Source organism: Ruditapes philippinarum, unplaced genomic scaffold (assembly GCF_026571515.1).
Source record: "Ruditapes philippinarum isolate M1 unplaced genomic scaffold, ASM2657151v2 ctg219_1_1_1_1, whole genome shotgun sequence".
Classification (NCBI taxonomy): Eukaryota; Metazoa; Mollusca; class Bivalvia; order Venerida; family Veneridae; genus Ruditapes; species Ruditapes philippinarum.
Genome location: NW_026859162.1, coordinates 565,545 through 581,693, shown reverse-complemented (window position 1 = coordinate 581,693; position 16,149 = coordinate 565,545). Strand labels below are relative to the sequence as shown.

Genomic DNA, 16,149 nt, shown 5'->3' with positions numbered 1-16,149 from the left:
TCTATGTCTCTGCCATAATGAGACATTGTGACAGTGCAGGTTTTAATTTTCACAAGTCAAGGTCACACTTTGTCATTTTGTAGGAGTTTCAAAATTTTGTGCCCACTCAGTAGATCTATCTTTTGAATCAAAAAAAAGAAATTAAAAACTTTTTGTCAGAAATATTAGCTCAAACTTAGAAGACATTGTGCAGAAAAACGGTTTGGGCTTTCCAAGAATATGACTGCTCTTTGAGATATTTTTGTTTCTGGGCAAAGCAACGTCAAATCGAAATTGCCCATAGCACGTTCCACCAGAAAATCGTGCGGAACGAAAAAACAATTAAGACAGCATGTGTTAACATTTGACCTATATATGAACAAAACTAAAAAATAAATACCTCTAAACAAAATAATTAAACTGTCATATCCAAAAAATCATGATTAAATCTTCTCGTGTAGTTAAATTCCTTATACAGCTGATAAACAAATGGCCGCCATACAGTGCGAGAAATCTGATTCATATTCAATCGTTTAACTGAGTCAGAAAATTGTAACAGAATATTATTTAACGAAATGCACGGTCCGCATGTTTGAATATATTTTTCTGTCAATCAGTAAAGCGCCTTACTAATAGACAGATACGCGTTTAGCCAATAGACAAAAAAAATTAGATTGATGTTTTTATTTTATTTTAAATTGATAAGTACATTGTTTGAGAGTTTTTGTTTATGATTGGGCATGAAATTGAAAGAAAAGAACATAAACTTTTGAATAAAGCTTGAAAGGCAAGACAATAGACATTTTTGATTTTTTATATGATGCTATGCATTTATATTTTAGCAATAACTATTAAACGTCAGGCTTGACAGACATAAATTATAACAAGCCTGGAAAGTCTGATATATTGGACTACCCGAGGTCAAATTGGCCCCACCCCATAGATTACTTAATTTATATTCACTTACATAAGAAACACATTTAAGATGAGTCTATGTGAAATTACAATATCTATAAGGCATAGACATTTATCTCAAGCATTTCTTTAATTGATCTTTACAACTCTGGATTTTTCCCCTTGGTTCAATATTGACACTGCCCCAGGGGCCCCTTTTTTATACCCCCGCCATAAAATGGCTGGGGCATATAGTGTTACCCTGTTCCATCATTCTGTCATTCCATCCTTCTGTCTTCCGTCATCATCAGTTTCCGTTCATTATCTTAGTAACGGTTGCACACATTCAACTCAAATTTGACATATGGATTTATCATGAGAAAATACAGGTCAAGTTCGAATTTGGTCATGGTCCGATGATTTTGACAGAGTTATGCCCCTTGATGAAATTTTCAGTTTCCATTCATTATCTTCTCAACAGTAATACACATTCAATTCAAATTTGATATTTACGTATATGTCAAAGGAATGCACAGGTCAAGTTGGAATTTGGTCATGGTTCGATGATTTTTGGCAGAGTTATGCCGCTTTCACTTTGAAAATAATATGAAATTTTCAGTTTCCGTTCATTATCTCCCCAACGGTATTACACGGTATTTATTACACAGTATTTCGCTGGTTTTTGGCAGAGTTATGCCCCTTTCATTTTGAAAATAATGTGAAATTTTCAGTTTCCGTTCATTATCTCCCCAACAGTATTACACATTCAACTCAAATTTGACATATGGATATGTCAGATACGTCAAAGGAATGCGCAGGTCAAGTTTGAATTTGGTCATGGTTCGATGATATTTCTGGCAGTGTAATGTCTCTTTTAACTTTGAAAAAAAGGAAATTTTCAGTTTCGGTTCATTATCTCCCTAACATTTGTACATATTTAACTCAAATTTAACATATGGATATGTCAGAAGAATACACTGGTCAGGATCAAATTTGGTCATGGTTCGATGATAGCTTACAGAGTTATCCCTCTTGAACTTTGAAAAAAATCAGAAATTCTTAGTTCTGTTCATTATCTCCCAAATGGTTGTACACATTCAACTCAAATTTGATATATAGATACATCTTAGGAATATTAGCGGTTCAAGTTTGAATTTGTTCAGGGACCTATGATTTTGGACAAAGTTATCTCTCTTGAATGTTGAAAAAATTTCGAATTTTCGGTTACAGCACTCATACTTTTGTGAAAATGTATGTAGTCATTATTTTGGCTACAAATAAAAAAATCAAAAATGGTTTGTTAATTAACATTGAATAGTTTTAAGGACTGCAAACTTAAAATGAAAAAAAAATAGTTTGTACAAACAAATTTGGAACTAGAATTTTTAACATCTGAAATTTTGGCTGCATGCAGGGGGCATCTGTGGCGTAAAGACACATTTCTAGTTGTATATGAAATGAGAAATTTTTTTCATTTTGGACCCATACAAATCTATAGTGGCTTTAATTTTTAACAAGTGATCATTGTTTTTTACATTTTCTTTTTAATTGTTAATTTAAATACCCTTGTGCCCCTGCAGGACTGAGTGTAATACTGTAGTCATTGAAAATTTTCCAAACTAATTGTATTTAATGTGTGTGTTGTGCTTTTTGGTAATGATGAATATTTTTAGTTTGAAACAAAAACATGCAAATGCATCAGAAAAAATCCTACCATAGCCAAGAGCTTTAACATTGCTACTTACTGATTACAGGTGAAAGTAACAATGCTCTACATCTTTGAGCAAAATAATCTATTCTCCGACAGTTGTCAGAATATCCAATTATTCATTCAAACATTTTAAAATTGAGATACTTAACATGACACGATGCAGTGTTTAGACAAGGGGCATAATTCTGAAAGCTATATTTTTTTAAGTTTTGCCAAAATCGTTTGTACTCGATAGACAAGCATAAAATAACACTGTGTATGCATGTTTGAATAACAAGTTGATGGATCTGATTTTGTGTATTTGTGTATTGTAGGTGTGGAGTTAAGCAAGGATAAACCAACATACACCTGGACTTTTGAGGAGGAAGACGAGGATAATGATTACCTTGTACACACTTTATTCCTTAAAAATGCTGTGCTAGGAGCGTCGGCAGTTAAAGGAGAAAGAAATCTTGTACAAATAGAAACCAAAAACTTTGACAAAACTGATATATCACAGCCTTTACTATCATTAACATTAGGCCAGTCAGATATGGTAGGTAACTCTTCAGCTCATCACACAATGTTTAAGTTCTTACCACTCTGCTTGATTTTTAGCTCGTCAGAATGTTGCAAAGAATATAAGGATCTTGCACTTTCTGCCAGTACAGAATTGAATATCTAGCTCAAAGGTGTAACAAGGTTCTGTTTATGTTAAAGTTATACAAGAGCCAGATATTCCTTTCTTGCATATCAGACTGGCGTTTCTGTTAGTTTTACCCATGCCGGAAATTTCATCTGGCATAGGGGGTGCCAGATTAGTCGCGTGCTGTACAATGGCACGCTTAGGATGACGTAATTTTACCGTTATGAATGAAGTTGCAATTTCATACACTGTTGTACGAAAATAGTTACGGTTGTAATGACATAAATTCCATTGAAAATTAAGATAAAGAATTCAAAATATAATGTAATATCGTAAAATATGCAAGAAAAAATATCTGACATGTTTGCGGTTCAGATCGGAATATCCGTCCCTCGGTAATCTGCCCATGGGCGGTATCTTGGCAAGCCTTGTTACGCCCAATAGACGGGTCACCTCGGGACAGATATTCCGATCCGAACCACAACATATGACAGATATTAGTCTATTATGGCAGCCAGACTATATGATTGTTTTCTTACAATACATATTTCTTGCATACATCAATCATTTTTCGGAAATTCTATGTATCGCTTTCCTCTTAATAATAGTAGTATATGAATTTGCAACTATGAATCATTCATATCAGCTAAATGACATTCCAAGAATGCAATTCATTTACAAAGAAGAGTAGGACTGATGTCATTTAAAGCAGACTTGTCTTACATGGGAGTGTAAGAAAGGTTTTTTATGCTCCCTGAAGAGAGAGCATATAGTTGCTGTCTTGTCCATCTGTCAGTCCGTTGTCTTGAGCATAACTTGAAAACCCTTGGAGATAATTTGTTTAAACTTCACACAGTGGTAACGGGCATTGAGATGGAGTGCAGTGTCAAAGAACCATCACTCTATTTTGCGGTGCACAAGAACTGTTGCTCTGCCTTGCCTAATTTTTTAGTTTTTGCTCATTGTATATTTTTACACTTTGAACTTTATGCGGAACACAACTCTAAGACTATAAGAGATATTAACATGAAACTTTGTATGTAGATAGATCTCATTGCAAGGAAGTGCAGTGCAAAAGAACTATTACTCTGTTTAGCCCTGTTTTTGAATTATCTCCCCATTTAGAAAAATCTTGTCTGGGACATAACTCTAAAATTACAAGAGATATCAACATGAAACTTTGTAGATAGATATTATTATATCAATAAATAGATGTGCATTGCACAAGAACCGTAATTCTGCCTTGCCTAATTTTGGAGTTATTGCCCTTTCATTTTTACATTTTGAACTTTGTGCGGGACATTACTCTAAAATTATAAGAGATATCAACAAGAAACTTTGTAGGTAGATAGATCTCATTTATTAGAAGTCCATTTCAAAGAACAGTAAATCTGTCTTGCCTAATTTTGGAATTATTGCACTTTGTCCAGGGACATCACTCTTGAAACTACAAGACGTGTTCTTTCCTGTTGAAAACCTATTCGGGGAGCATCATCCGGTTCAAACCCGGCTCTTGTTCTTGGCATGCAAGAAAGCTAAGCTGATGGCTGCAGCATTGTCATGGTGTAAAAATGTAGCCCAATTAAAAATTTTTAAAAGATGCAAACATGTTACTTTAATACTTGCTTATCATGACAAGGTACGGGATGCCCGTGGTCGCGTGGTTTAGGTTGTTGACTTCAAACCACTTGCCCCTCACCACTGTGGGTTCGAATCCCAACAGGGCTTTGGATTCTTTCATGTGGGGAAGCTATCCAGCTAGCTTGGGGAATGTCGGTGGTTTTACTCAGGTCTTCCTCCACCAGTAAAGCTGGAACGTTGCCAAATGACCTCTACTGTGTCGGTGTGACGTAAAACCCAAATCAAACAAAAATGACGAGGTGTATTTATTAAACAAGTGGCATAATTGTGAGTTATGCCCCTTTTAAACTTTTATCAGACGATAAACACATGTGGTGCTCTTGTTGGACTGAGCTGAATACCTACTAGATGCAAACAATTTCTAGCATATCAGACAGGATTATCTACCGTTTACGCCGGTGCTAGAAAAACCTGTCTAACACCCCCAATGTAAGACAAGTCTTGTGCTTTAAATGACGTCATTGCCGCGCGCCATTTATGAATGAATTGCATTCTTAAGATGTCATTTTAAAGTTATGAATGATGTTGTAAGTTCATACGCTACTATAAGAAAAAAGTGCGTAATGAGAATATCAGTTATTGTAATGTCTGTTCTGAAAATAACAGATATATAATATGCAAGAAAAAGAATCAAACACCAGCTGTCAGTACAGACGGGGAAATATCTAGCTCTCGGGTAACTGTTTAGCGGAAACTCGGCAGAGCCTCGTTACCGCCGTAAACAGTTACCGTCGAGCTAGATATTCCGGTCTGTACTGGCAGCCAGTGAACAGATTCTTATAAAATGACACTAATAAAGTTGGAGATTATCAGAAATGTTCGATGCTGTAAACTATTAATTTTATCACCACTCAATAGTGTCTTAATTTAAGATTTTTGCTAATTTATCATTTAATTGAAATATTTTTCTTTTATTTCAGTGCAATTTAGATATAAGTTTTGGCAATGAGGTTAAAGCTACTTTCAAATTGGTGGAAGGTTCAGGTCCAATTTCTCTTGGTGGACAGCAGTTAGTTGGTAAGTGCTAATTATCCCCCGCCAAAAAGGCGGTGGGGGATATAGAAATAGTCTCCGTCCGACCTTCCGTCTGTCCGTCCGTCTGTCCTTCTGTCCGACATTTTTGTCCGGAGCATATCTCTAAAAGAATTTGAGTTATCAACTTGAAACTTCATAGGTGGATAGACCTCATTGAAGAGGAGTGCAGTGCACAAGAATGATAACTCTACCCTGCATAATTTTTGAGTTATTGCCCTTTGTTATTTTTCAAAATTGATTTTTGTCCAGAGCATAACTCCAAAAGCCTATGAGATATCAACATGAAACTTCATAGGTGCATAGATCTCACTCAGGAGGTGTGCAGTGCACAAGAATGATAACTCTACCTTTCATAATTTTTGAGTTATTGCCCTTTGTTATTTTTCATACTTAATTTTTCACCCGAGTGGAGCATAACTCAAAAAGTGTTTGAGATATCAACATGAAATGTCATAGGTGGATAGATCTTATTGAGAAATGTTGTGCGCAAGAATGATAACTCTTCCCTATACAATTTTTGAGTTATTGCCCTTTGTTCTTTTTCATGCTATTTTGTCCAGAGCTTATCTCAAAAAGTATTTGAGGTATCAACTTGAAACTTCATAAGTGGATGGATCTCATTAAGGAGGAGTGCAATGCACAAGAATGTTAACTCTACCTTTCATAATTTTTGAGTTATTGCCCTTTGTTATTTTTCATACCTAATTTTTCACCCGAGTGGAGCATAACTCAAAAGTGTTTGAGATGTCAACATGAAATGTCATAGCTGGATAGATTTTATTGAGGAGGAATGCTGTGCACAAGAATGATAACTGTTCCCTGTACAATTTTTGAGTTATTGCCCTTAGTTCTTTTTCATACTATTTTGTCCGGAGCTTATCTCAAAAAGTATTTGAGGTATCAACTTGAAACTTCATAGGTGGATGGATCTCATTGAGGAAGAGTGCAGTGCACAAGAATGATAACTCTACCCTGCATAATTGTTTAGTTATTGCCCTTTTTTATTTTTCAAAATTAATTTTTGTCCAGAGCATAACTCAAAAGGCCTTTGAGATATCATTATGAAACTTCATAGGTGCATAGATCTAACTCAGGAGGTGTGCAGTGCACAAGAATGATAACTCTACCCCTCTACCCTGCATAATTTTTGAGTTATTGCCCTTTGTTATTTTTCATACTTAATTTTTCAATTCAATTTTTTTCTCAAAAAGTATTTGAGGCATCAACTTGAAACTTCATAGGTGGATAGATTTTACTGAGGAGGGATGCAGCACACAAGAATGATAACCTACCCTGCATTATTTTTCAGTTATTGACTTTGTTATTTTCAGCCATCAGTATTCACATAGGTTTCAAATCTGTAATCACTATAGCCATCAGTTTTCATTACCAAAAGACCTCTTATAATGGAATTATTCTGCTCTACTACATATACATTCTTCCAATGAGCAAACACATTCGGCATCAGTATAATTTGTAGAGCAGTATGCATTGATAATTTCAGTATTACTTGATACAACTGTACACCATGATTAGAGGTTTAAGTGTTGTGCTTATCAAAGGTCAAGGTCATAATGCAATAGCAAACAAAGACTTGAATATTCAAGATTGTTCCTATAAAAAATTCTACTTAATATTGACCAATAACATTCCTTGAAGTAACCTACATTTAAGATAGAAAATAATGCAACAATAACTCATCCATAAAGAAACATGCCAATTAACAAACTAACAAAAAGACTGACTAAATATACACAATCACAAATTTGCCTAATTGCTCTATTTGTATGACTTGTATAAATTACACATCTATAGGTTTGTCAAATTTTGTGCCCCCACTTTGGGGTGGGGGTGGGGGGCATTAATAGATTTACTCTTTTCTGTTCGTCCGTTCGTTCTCATTTTGTGTCCCACATAGCTCAGAAAGTATTTGACCTGGAGCCATGAAACATTACAAGAATGTTGCTCAGCATGTGTAATTGTGCTCCTGAGTATTTTCATGTGGATTTATTTTGTATTTGTAGAGTTATTGCTCTTGATTTAGTAAATATTTGCAATTTTCAACCTGTCTGTCACACATAGCTCGAAGTATTTGACTTAGAGTCATGAAACTTTACAGGAATGTTGATCAGCATGTGTAGTTGTGCACCTTGGGTTTTCATATGGATTTATTTAGTATTTGTAGAGTTATTGCCCTTGGCTTAGTAAAAATTTGCAATTTTCAACTTGTGGCACACATAGCTCAAAGTAGTTGACCTAGAGTTATAAAAACGTTAGGAATGTTGCTCAGCATGTTAAGTTGTGCATCTGGGGTTTTGCATGTGGATTTTTTCAGTTTTGTTAGAGTTATTGCTCTTGACTTGTATAAATTTGAAATTTTCAACTTGTTCATGCATAGCTCAAAAAGTATTTGACCTGTAGGCCTGAAAGTTGGCAACAATGTTGGTCAGCATGTGTACTTATGCACCTTGAGATTTGCTTGTGGATTTATTCTGTATTTGTAAAGTTCTTGCCATTTACTTAGTAAAAATGTTTTAGTTTAAAACTTGTAAACATGTAGCCCAAAATATATTTGACATAGTCATTATATTGACAAAACAGTGGAGTGTGGGGGTACCTGTGTCCTATGGACACATTTCTAGTTTCAGTTTTATTAAAGTTATTGCCCTTTACTTAGTATAAATTTGCAATTTTCATTTTATTCATGCATAGCTCAAAAAGTAGTGGACCTGTAGTCCTGAAAGTTTACAAGAATGTTGGTCATCATGTGAACTTATGCAGAGTTTGCTTGTGGATTTGTTTAGTATTTGTAAAGTTTTGCCTTTAATTTAGTAAAAGATTTTTACTTTTGAACTTGTGGCACATGTAGTCAAAAAATACTTGACCTAGAGTCATAAGATTTACAAAACAGTGGAGTGTGGGGCACCCATGCCCTATGGACACATTTCTAGTTTGTTAAATCTTTAAAACATGATTTCCTCTGAAACCAATGTCATTATATTAACCAAACTACACAGGAATGATTGTCTAAAAGTAAACTGCCCAGAGATTTGGTATGTGGTACAGAACATTAGTATCTAGAAATCCTCTACCAAAGTTATCAAATTATATCTTTAAGATCCAAATTAAGCATGTCCACAGCTTAATAGGCTTTCCTTCCATGGATAATAATAGTCTTTAAAACCTTTAAAAAAAATTCTTCTGTGGAAGCCCATGGACTGGAGCTTAAATATTTGGCAATAAACATCATCACATAGGCCTGTACCAAGATCATTTAAATTATGGTCCTGAGGTCAAAATTAGCTTTAGGTCATACTTTATTTCAAAGGGAATTTTTCATAAAAGTGCATTGATGTTTTTATGTTTCTGTCATTTCTCAGTGGATTTTAAAATAACATTGTATATACATGTTGGATATATCAACATGTTTCAAGCAAGAATTGAGTTTCAAACTTGAAGGGTCACAGTTACACTTGTACATTAAAGTACATGACTTGTCTTTCTCGGATGGATTTATTTGTTGAAAATTATGACAATTGAGGTGAACAACTCGAGGTCAATGAGATCACTGGGATCATTAAACTCAATGTCTGAGGTCAGTTGTTACGAAAAAATATACCAATAGGGACCCTTGGATTATACTAATCTGATGCAGTTGGGGAGGGACAGTTTCATTACAGAGTCTAATCACAATTGTTAGACTGAGTATTGTCAATGTAATTTAGGTCAATATATTCAAGTTCAAGGTCACCAGTGATCTGTTAAGATTTTAACCAGAGCACAGCTACCTACTACACTCATTGAGGGATGTTATTATTACTTCACACATATGATACCAGCATTAGATGTCTTGTTGTACACATGAAGCAGGTCTCTAGGTTAAAAGTCAAAAGGTCACACATTAGAGGTCAGAAAAACGAGAACACTTGTCCATTGTGAAACATCTACAAAGTGGGTTGTTGCATAATTTGACATAAATATAATGCATAGTGTTGTGCATATACATTTGCTGTTGTCTATGATGGACCATCACACTGGTAGTCAGTACACCAACTAGACAGTTGAATGAGGGAGCATTCATGTCCTTATTATGTACAGGACACATTTAATCTTGTTTTCAGATTAATAAATGTTTTTTCTATGTCCTTATTGGAATATCTTTATTGGAATAAAAAAGATAAAGGCATATGATTACAACATGTATAATTTTTGCAGAGTTCCCCCCAGATGAGTTGAACAGTCAAGATGAGTCTGCTCTCGAAGATACCATGGAGTCTGAACTTACGGAGGAAGATATGAGCCCCAAGAAATCAAAAAAGAGGAAAGCTGGAGGTGCAGGTGATAAAAAATCAAAGGTAAGTGCAGCACACACATTTGTTCAGGTGATTGGAGGAGTTTGGAATTGTTTAATATTAGAATAGTTGAATATTAATTGTGTAGGCGTAAGCCAGTGATTAGGTAGTGACAACATCATTATTTGTAAAAATGAAAAAAAAAAAATCAGTATTGTATTTGAATTATCGCTTTTCATTTTGTCCTAAAATCTGAAGAAATTAAAGTTGAAACTTTTTTTCCTACTCCTTAATATGTTCCGAAAGGTGGCTTTTTCAAGAATTTTCAAGGTATATCCAGTAAAACTTAAATTGGTGAAACGTGATGATAGAATGCCACTATGCCTACGATGTAATCAAAGCTTCAGTCTGCTCATCAAACAAGGCTACACTGTTATTGACAGCTAATATTTAGCATTTTTACCTTGAAGTTGCCTAGTTTCAGTGTTTTACTGTGTGTTATATTACAGAAAGGCAAGATGGATGAGAGCATGTCAAGTGCAGATGACAGTATGGAAGATGAGGTAATTGATTAATCAGTGATTCCAAGAGCTCCTCATGGCACACCCGACCCCATCCTCCACTGACATACTTTTCTGATGATGTCTGACCTCAATAAGCTCACCTGAGCTTAGATCTAGATAAATACAGCATCATATAAATGTGTACAGACAACTGTGTACTGATTCTAATTGAAAAAATAACACAAGTTATTCAGTACAAACTGTGAATCACTTGGCACCTCTTTGTTTTCGTTATTACTCAAAAGAATAGAATTCTGCTTTCCTTGCCCTAATCTGAATATGAATAAAATTTTCCAATATTGCCTTCATCAACTTGTCGTGAATCCAACAGAATCTGGGACTAATGTATGATGTATGTTTACAGGATGATGATGATGATGATGATGAAGATGATGATGAAGATGACATGGATGAAGATGAGGAATCGAGTCCAGAAAAAGGGTAAATGTTTGGTATTGTATAATTCAGTAAGCCTTTTCCTAACCATTTTGGGAGAAAATCACTTGCCCAATTTCGGCATTTTTTGGGTCAAAAAATTGCTTAATTAGGCTAAATATTTGGTACCTTTTGAAACTTCCTTCATGCATTTTTATGCCCCCCTTCGAAGAAGAGGGGGGTATATTGTTTTGCTAATGTTGGTCTGTCTGTCTGTCTGTCTGTCGGTCGGTCTGTCTGTCCGTCGGTAGACCACATGGTTTCCGCTGATTATCTTGAAAAGTATTTTTCACAGTCTTCATATTTCACATAGTGATTGGTCATAACTAGTAGATGACCCCTATTGATTTTGGGGTCACTAGGTCAAAGGTCAAGGTCACAGGGACCTTAAATATCAAAATGGTTTCAGCTGATTATCTTGAAAAGTATGTATCAAAAAGTCTTCATATTTCACACAGTGATTGGTCATAACTAGTAGATGACCCCTATTGATTTTGGGGTCACTAGGTCAAAGGTCAAGGTCACAGGGGCCTTAAATGTCAAAATGGTTTCCGCTGATTATCTTGAAAAGTATGTATCACAAAGTCTTCATATTTCACATAGTGATTGGTCATCACTAGTAGATGACCCCTATTGATTTTGGGGTCACTAGGTCAAAGGTCAAGGTCACAGGGGCTTTAAATGTCAAAATGGTTTCCGCTGATTATCTTGAAAAGTATGTATCTCAAAGTCTTTATATTTCACATAGTGATTGATCATCACTAGTAGATGACCCCTATTGATTTTGGGGTCACTAGGTCAAAGGTCAAGATCACAGGGGCCTTAAATGTCAAAATGGTTTCCGCTGATTATCTTGAAAAGTATTTATCACAAAGTCTTCATATTTCACATAGTGATTGGTCATAACTAGTAGATGACCCCTATTGATTTTGGGGTCACTAGGTCAAAGGTCAAGATCACAGGGGCCTTAAATGTCAAAATGGTTTCCGCTGATTATCTTGAAAAGTATTTATCACAAAGTCTTCATATTTCACATAGTGATTGGTCATAACTAGTAGATGACCCCTATTGATTTTGGGGTCACTAGGTCAAAGGTCAAGGTCATAGGGGCCTTAAATGTCGAAATGGTTTCCGCGGATTATCTTGAAAAGTGTGTATCACAAAGTCTTCATATTTCGCACATTGATTGGTCATAACTACTAGATGTCCCCTATTGATTTTGGGGTCACTAGGTCAAAGGTCAAGGTCACAGGGGCCTTGAATGTCAAAATGGTTTCCGCTGATTATCTTGAAAAGTATTCATCACAAAGTCTTCATATTTCACATAGTGATTTGTAATAACTAGTAGATGACCCCTTTTGATTTTGGGGTCACTAGGTCAAAGGTCAATATCACATGGGCCTTAAATGTCAAAATGGTTTCTGTTGATTTTTCCATAATTGAACACTTCCATGTACCCATTTTTGGCAAGGTTCTGTAATAAAATTACCAATTATGTGAGTCAATGGCTAGAAAAGGGGGTATATGTGTCGTTCGACATTCTTGTTTACATAGTATTTTGAAGTGTGCAAAATTGTTTATTCCAACCAATGCAAGTTTCTGTCAAAGCATAAAAAATACACTAAATTTTACAATGAAATATTTGGAAACATCATTCTGTATGATACCACACTGAAATGAACAGATCCAGCAAGTTTGTCAGTTAAGATAACCTGAATTTCTGTTTTGACTGGGATTTTTTTTAAAGATTGAGAAAAAATAAAGCATATTTGCCATTGGGAAAAGTTCTGGTAATTTGACCCATGGTGACACTGGGAACAGGTGTGTTCAGGTTCAATGTAAATTATTAACGGATACTCTGATGTAAATGTTTGACTTGTCTCATATTGATGTATATTATATGACTGGTTCACTTATGTGAAGGTATTAATATACCTTTAACTTATTAAATGGCACTATTCTAGCTTGTAGAATGGGCCTTTTCAAAACTAGCTTAAAGTAAACTTTTCTGGCAACCTAATGAGAATGAGAAACAAGGATTGTTTGTCTCGTACAAGTTGTCATTTTCATGGTCTTGTTAATCAATGGGGCATCAGTTCTGCCACATTCTGACATTGAACTTTCTGTATTGAATCAATAAAACTGAGGCTGAAGAAAAGTGGGTTTTATGTATTTTGTTTCATTCATATTTTTTGCTATTGCAGGAAGAAAAAGAAAGGAGCAAAGGTAAGGCTTCAACATTTTTACACTGAGAAACATTGCATGTGGTGTTTTATTTTGACAGTCCCTTTTCATTTCAGTGTAGATTTCCATTACTTGAAATGGAAATGAATTTGTTTGATTATAATAGAACACATTTACTGTATAAAATGTGTCTTTGAATGAGAATTATAACTTTTATAAAGTATTTTATCAAGTTTGTATGAGATTTTTGTCCGTGTATCTGTCATTAAGCAGTTGACTTCTCTAAGAAAACTGTTATTATCCTTGACCCACATTTCTTGAATCTGCTGGTAGATACGTACACTATTAGATTTGATGTCCCAAATTTGATGCTCTCCATCTTGAGCTAAGCTGGGGAAATCACAACAACAGATTAGGTCTTCACTAAACTGTTCAGTCGTCAAGACCATATCTAGAGGTCACTGTAGTTTTCATAATTTTAGTACCAATTGAATTATAGCCCTTCGTGAAAAGTGTTTTTGCATGCAAGATAATATCCACATCAACTAAAGGTTAATAATTCACTTTAAATGTTTACAAATGTTGTTGATATTAAAAATTTCGGGTTACTATGCAAGACCCACAAGTTGTACACTGCCACCCTGTTATAGCGCACCCTGTTATAACCCTAACCACATAAAACCACCCTTTTTTCACTAAACATAAAACATTTATAATGTACCATATCCACTGTAATGCTTGTTCAATGTGCCAATCATTATGCATAATGTGTCAAGTACAATTAACAGAGTATTTAGAATTGAGTGTAGAAGGTTTGAAAAATACACATTTTTTGTTTGTTTCAAGTTCTTGTTGATTTGTCAGGCATCAAATTGTATAATAACCTCAAATTCAGGGCTGTGACATACAAATTATGGACAAACCGAACCCAATCCCAAAATGCAGTGAAGAAAAAAGTTAGGGAAAGGGGACGGTACATACACCAGGAACAAAAAACAATATTATTAATTCCTGATCAATTTTAAAGGCATCACTTTATAGAGGGTAAAAAGTTCACTGCAGAAACAGCTAATAGACATTTGCATTTGCGATTTTTTTTTAAAACATTAAAATATCCTTGTAAAAAGTTATGAAATAATTTGTTTTAATTATTTGCATGATTTAGAAATACATGTTACTGTAAATTATTTTTGTGCCCCCACGTTAGTGGCGGGCATTTAGATTTACCCTTGTCTGTCCGTCCGTCCGTTCACTTTTGTGTCGCACGTAACTCAAAAAGTATTTGACCTAGAGTCATGAATATTTACAAGAATGTTGATCAGCATGTGTTGTTGTGCACCTGGGTATTTTCGTCTGGATATTTTTAGTATTATTAGAGTTATTACCCTTGACTTAGTAAAATATTGCAATTTTTAACTTGTGTCGCATGTAACTCAAAAAGTATTTGACCTAGAGTCATGAAACTTTACAGGAATGTTGATCAGCATGTGTAGTTGTGCACCTGGGTATTTTCGTCTGGATATTTTTAGTATTTTCAGAGTTATTGCCCTTGACTTTGTAAAATTTTGCAATTTTCAACTTGTGTCGCACGTAACTCAAAAAGTATTTGACCTAGAGTCATGAAACTTTACAGGAATATTGATCAGCATGTGCAGTTGTGCACCAGGTATTTTCGTCTGGATTTATTTAGTATTTTTAGAGTTATTGCCCTTCACTTAGAAAATTTTTGCAATTTTCAACTTGTGTCGCACGTAACTCAAAAAGTATTTGACCCAGAGTCATGAAACTTTACAGGAATATTGATCAGCATGTGCAGTTGTGCACCAGGTATTTTCTTCTGGATTTATTTAGTATTTTTAGAGTTATTGCCCAAAACTTAGAAATTTTTTGCAATTTTCAACTTGTGTCACAAGTTACTCAAAAAGGATTTGACATAGTCATTAAACCTTATGGGCAGGTTGCTCAGCATATTTAGATTTGCACCTGGGGTTTCGCATGTGGATTTATCCAGTATTTGTAGAGTTATTTCCCTTGACTTAGTAAAAAGATTGACAGAACAGTGGCGCGGTGGGGGCACCCGTGTCCTATGGACACATTTCTAGTTATTGATTGAAACATCAGCATAAGTAAAATAATGTATATACAGGTACATGGGTAGGGTAATAATATTGTGAATTTCTACCTGTCGACCATCTGGTCTTATGATGAGTAAATATACTAGGAACACTGATAATCAGAATCACCTAAATATTATTTTTGCAATATTTTCGACATTATAAAATGGTCAACTATAGAAAATTTTCGTTAGATCACAGCCTCATGATATTTGGTAAACAAAGGCTGCCCCGCCATTTCTTTCTTTTATCCATTTTTAGATCATTAGGACAAGGTCATTGACACTTGATGCAACATCATTCTTGTTTTTAGTTTCAACAACAATTTTATAATATTTGTGAAACTTTGTAGTTAAAAAACTATAACTCATATGGACATTTTTTTAGCTACTTAAATTTTCCCTTTCATGAACTTAGAAAATTCTTGAATTTCATACAATCTAGGTTCTTGATAATCTGTCTGGCAAGTATTATGTTAATCAAATTATTCTAGTTTTATTTTGTTGCATGTGACAGGCTTCATTTTCAGTTCACGGGGGAGTGTATTAGAAAATAAATATTTATCTTAATATCATGTCATACACTTGTTACTAAAACAGGAAGATAATTGCGTCTTGACAAAATTTAAGCAATCTCATTAGTTGCTTCCCTTTGCTCTTATCCCTGCCGAGGAATT

General features: G+C 34.8%; 1 protein-coding gene across 5 annotated transcripts in view; it reads left to right on the top strand.

The window, feature by feature from the left end:
- Positions 1-16,149, top strand: part of LOC132755480 (mitotic apparatus protein p62-like) — a 30,048-nt gene that overhangs the window by 845 nt on the left and 13,054 nt on the right. For 3 of the 5 annotated variants that reach the window (XM_060746359.1, XM_060746358.1, XM_060746357.1), the window contains exons 2-7: positions 2,899-3,119; positions 5,771-5,867; positions 10,101-10,240; positions 10,687-10,740; positions 11,105-11,181; positions 13,380-13,401. In XM_060746359.1, coding sequence (XP_060602342.1) covers positions 2,899-3,119; positions 5,771-5,867; positions 10,101-10,240; positions 10,687-10,740; positions 11,105-11,181; positions 13,380-13,401 — 611 coding nt within the window. Of the gene's footprint in view, positions 1-2,898; positions 3,120-5,770; positions 5,868-10,100; positions 10,241-10,686; positions 10,742-11,104; positions 11,182-13,379; positions 13,402-16,149 lie in introns of all 5 variants that reach the window. The other 2 variants (XM_060746361.1, XM_060746360.1) reach the window with 1 other exon arrangement.